The 3,524-nt window shown below is 53.9% G+C and overlaps 1 protein-coding gene across 1 annotated transcript; it reads right to left on the bottom strand.

Annotated features, from left to right (window-relative positions):
• Positions 1–469: 469 nt before the first annotated feature.
• Hoxb2 (homeobox B2) lies at positions 470–2,693 on the bottom strand. The gene is made up of 2 exons (XM_050156669.1): positions 2,297–2,693; positions 470–1,538 (listed from the first exon to the last, which is right to left on the bottom strand). The coding sequence occupies exons 1-2, from the start codon at positions 2,676–2,678 to the stop codon at positions 856–858; spliced, it is 1,065 nt and encodes a 354-aa protein (XP_050012626.1). The 5' UTR covers positions 2,679–2,693; the 3' UTR covers positions 470–855.
• Between the last annotated feature and the right edge of the window lie 831 nt (positions 2,694–3,524).

The raw sequence follows: 3,524 nt of genomic DNA, 5'->3' as shown, positions 1-3,524 counted from the left end.
CAGGCGCAAGCCTCGGCCCGAGCTGGCAGAATCGCCGCCTGGCTCCTGCACCTGAAGCCCCGACGCTGGCAAGCCAGAGGATCCCCTTTAATTCCTTTAACCCTCTGTGCCGCCTCCAGGGCTCGAAGCTGGCGGGCCCCTGAGACATTTTCCTGCACCGGCTTGTGTTCCACGCTCTCTCTTTTCCACCCACCCAACCTTTATTTCCAACAAGGAGCCGGGGAACAGTCAAACAGAGCTAGAGGCCAGCTGCTGGGCGGAGAGTAGGTGACCAAGCTTCCAGAAAACTACCAATTCTTCTTGGTGTCCTGAACAGAGAAGTAGCCACCAAGCAGGGCCACTTTTGTACCATCCGGACTTTGCCTGCGAGGGAGATGGGACCATGCTACCGCTTGGTCACCCTGAGTCAGACCAACCTCAAACAGGGCCTGGACTTCGGAATAGAGCTGAATCCCAACACAAACACTCGTTTTCGTATTATAAAGACATTTATTTAATCTATGAAAATAATGTACAATAAATACTTTCCCCTTTTCCTATTATTAAACAATTTTAATAAATAATCTACGATCTAAAACTTAAAAAAGAGGAAAATAGGTCCCTCTAGTTCTTTTTAAGAAAACCCTCCCCCACTAGAGTTTAATTATTCCTGAGATTTTGTTGGAAGGAGTTTTACCAAATGGATTTTTTTCTGTACGGTTTTTAAAAAGTGAAAGGGAGTGGATTAAGCGCTAATTCATTAATACCTGAATTTTAGCAAAACACATACATATAACTAGAGGTGGAGAAGGCTCGATTTTTTTTTCCCCAATAGCCAAAGAGGACCAGGTAGAAAGGATCAAAGAAAGAAAAAAGTTAGGGAAATTGCAAGTCGATAGCACAGAGGGTGCTGGTGAAAAATTCCAGCTCTTCCTCGGAAAAGGGGACCGGGCTGTCCAGCGAGCCCTGCAGGCTGGGAGAAAGGCCTCCAGACATTGGGAGACAAGAGTCTGCTGCGAAGAAGTTGAGGTCGGGCAGGAAAGGCGAATCCGGCAGCTCAGGGCAGGTATCTTCCGGCAGGGGCTCTGGCTGCAGGCCTGGGGCTCTGAGCGTCGTGCAGCCGGGGTTCAGCGCGCCCACACTCTCCAGGGAAGTGGCAGGAGGCGCCGGCAGCGGCGCGTCCCGGGGACCCTGCGCAGCCTCGGCCGGGAGGAAACAAGCTTCTCGCAGCCGGTGAGAGGCAGAGGCACCACCAGGGCTCACTACGGGTTCCTCGGCTGGGTCTCCCGAGTCGTCCGGGGCGCTCGGCCCGCCTGGCTCCCCATCCGGCGGTTCCCGATGCTGCGTCTGCCGCTTGTGTTTCATGCGTCGGTTCTGGAACCATACTTTGACCTGCCTTTCGGTGAGGTCCAGCAAGGCGGCGATCTCCACGCGTCGCGGCCGGCACAAATACTTGTTGAAGTGGAACTCCTTCTCCAGCTCCAGCAGTTGCGTGTTGGTGTAGGCCGTGCGCAGCCTGCGCGAGCCGCCGCCGCCGCTCTCCGGCAGTCCCGGGCCATCTGCGAGGAAAACACCCTGCGCATCAGAGAGGTCTCAACCCAGCCTCGCTTTAGCTGAGATCGGGAGCACCCAGTCCTCTAAAAAGACAATCAGCCCTACCCAGGCTCCCCCCCCCCCAAAGCGGTTCCCTTTCTGTGCTTTGGTTTTTTGGTTTTGGTTGTTTTTTTTTTTTTTCCCCGCTCTCCCACGCAGGAAGACCTGGCCCGGGTCAGGTCGGTGTATTCAGAGCCGCCCACGGGCCACGTAGGGGGCGGGGAGCAATTCCTTTTCGATTCCCAGAACCTCAGAGCCTCCCACCCCCAGTCTTCACAATGGACCCCTCAATTCGGAACTTTCCACCTCAACCTGGAGAGAGGAATCTTCACCCCTTTTCTTCCTAGCTTTTGAATTTCCCCTTCTCTCCTAGGCTTGAGAGAAATGGAAAGATAGCATCTTTTCCTGGCTCCAGATTCAATCTCAGGCACAACACTTCATTCCTCTACACAGATAAAGGGGGAAACACTTCAATCGAATCATTTTCTTTTAGCACATAAAAAAAAAATACCCTCTCCCCTCCCCACTCCCAGTCAGCTTCCAAAATCCGCTGGTGGGTAGCGGTGGTGGTTCTGGTAGTGGCTAGGCCTGGACTTCAGCGGGATACTCTACTCCCCTAATCCCACAATCCATCGACCCAGGGAGCCCCACCAGACTCCCCACCATTTCACTTTCTCTCCTTCTCTTCCAGCTGCCCCTCACCCCGCCCCCAACGCTTACCCACCTGAAGGTGATCCGACCCCGGAGGCCCGAACCGAGGAAGCGACTGGAGAAGGAGAAGCGGCTGTTTGGCTGGGTTTCTTAGCGGATTTCTTCTCTTTCATCCAGGGGAACTCGGGGGTTGGGGGGGCGGCGGGGAGTGGCGGCGGTGGCCGCAGAGCAGGCCCATCTTCAGCTTGCTTTTGGCTCCCCGGTCTCTGAAGGGTGGAGGCGCCGGGCTGGAGGCTGGGGAAGGTTTGCTCCAGAGGAGGAGGAGGAATTAATGTCGACTCCTTGATTGATGAAGTTTGAAATGTCTCCAAGACAGCGGGGAAGGAAGTCAGACACTCGGCGAGCGATGGCTGGCTGTTTATAAACCCAATCTCCCTCTCAAATTCAAAATTCATGGCTTTCAATGGTGGGGGAGGGGGCCTGCTGGGGGGGGGCGTCAGGAGGCAGGATCGGAAGGGACCCCCTCTCCCGCCCCCCCCAGGTTTATGCACTGAAGCGATTTCGCGGGGGAGGGGAATTTCTCGCTCTCTCTTTTTTTTTTAAATTTAGGCCTTTATAATTGTATATTGCTGATAAATACAAGCGTATGGGGACTCTCTCTATTAAACCCAGGACTCCGACGAAATTGCAGAGAATCCATGGTCACGGGACCGGTCTCCGCCAATCGCTCGTCTGGGCCTGGTGGAAAACACAGGCATTATTTGCTTTAATTGATTCAAAAACTCCAGAGGACCACGACCTGGATACCATAAACCTTCCTCCTGTACCCCCATCCCAACTCCAACGCCCCACACTCTCCCCAATTGCTCTTCTTTCCCAGAAAAGCCAGAAGACCCGCTTCCTCGCCTTCAGAGACTGTGTGGAGGTGGGAGCCTGGGCAAACAACTACACTGAAGGGAGAAATGGCCTTCTTGTCTAAGGATTTTAATTGAGTCAATTAATATGCTTTCTTTATGTGGCCAACTCACGTATGTGGCCTCTCACCCACCTTCCCTCACACCCCCTAAAAGAGAAAAGCCCATTTGGGAGGAAGTGGGGGCAGAAGAAGGCTTCCACTCTTTGGGGTCAGTATTAAAGTGAAAATCAGAAGGGAGGCAGATGAAAGGCAGCGGGACCCACCAGCGGCAGCGTCCCACCCACCCACCCGCCCACAAGAAGCGGCGGTTCGAACTTAAGAAATGAACACGCTGACACAGCACAGGGAAACACCAAGAGCACTTTGGGTCTCTGGTCTTCCTCCG

This window comes from Alexandromys fortis, unplaced genomic scaffold (genome assembly GCF_014885135.2).
Source record: "Alexandromys fortis isolate MF-2015 unplaced genomic scaffold, M_Fortis_MF-2015_v1.1 scaffold_31, whole genome shotgun sequence".
NCBI classification, from domain to species: Eukaryota; Metazoa; Chordata; class Mammalia; order Rodentia; family Cricetidae; genus Alexandromys; species Alexandromys fortis.
This window is presented reverse-complemented; position numbering and strand designations above follow the sequence as displayed.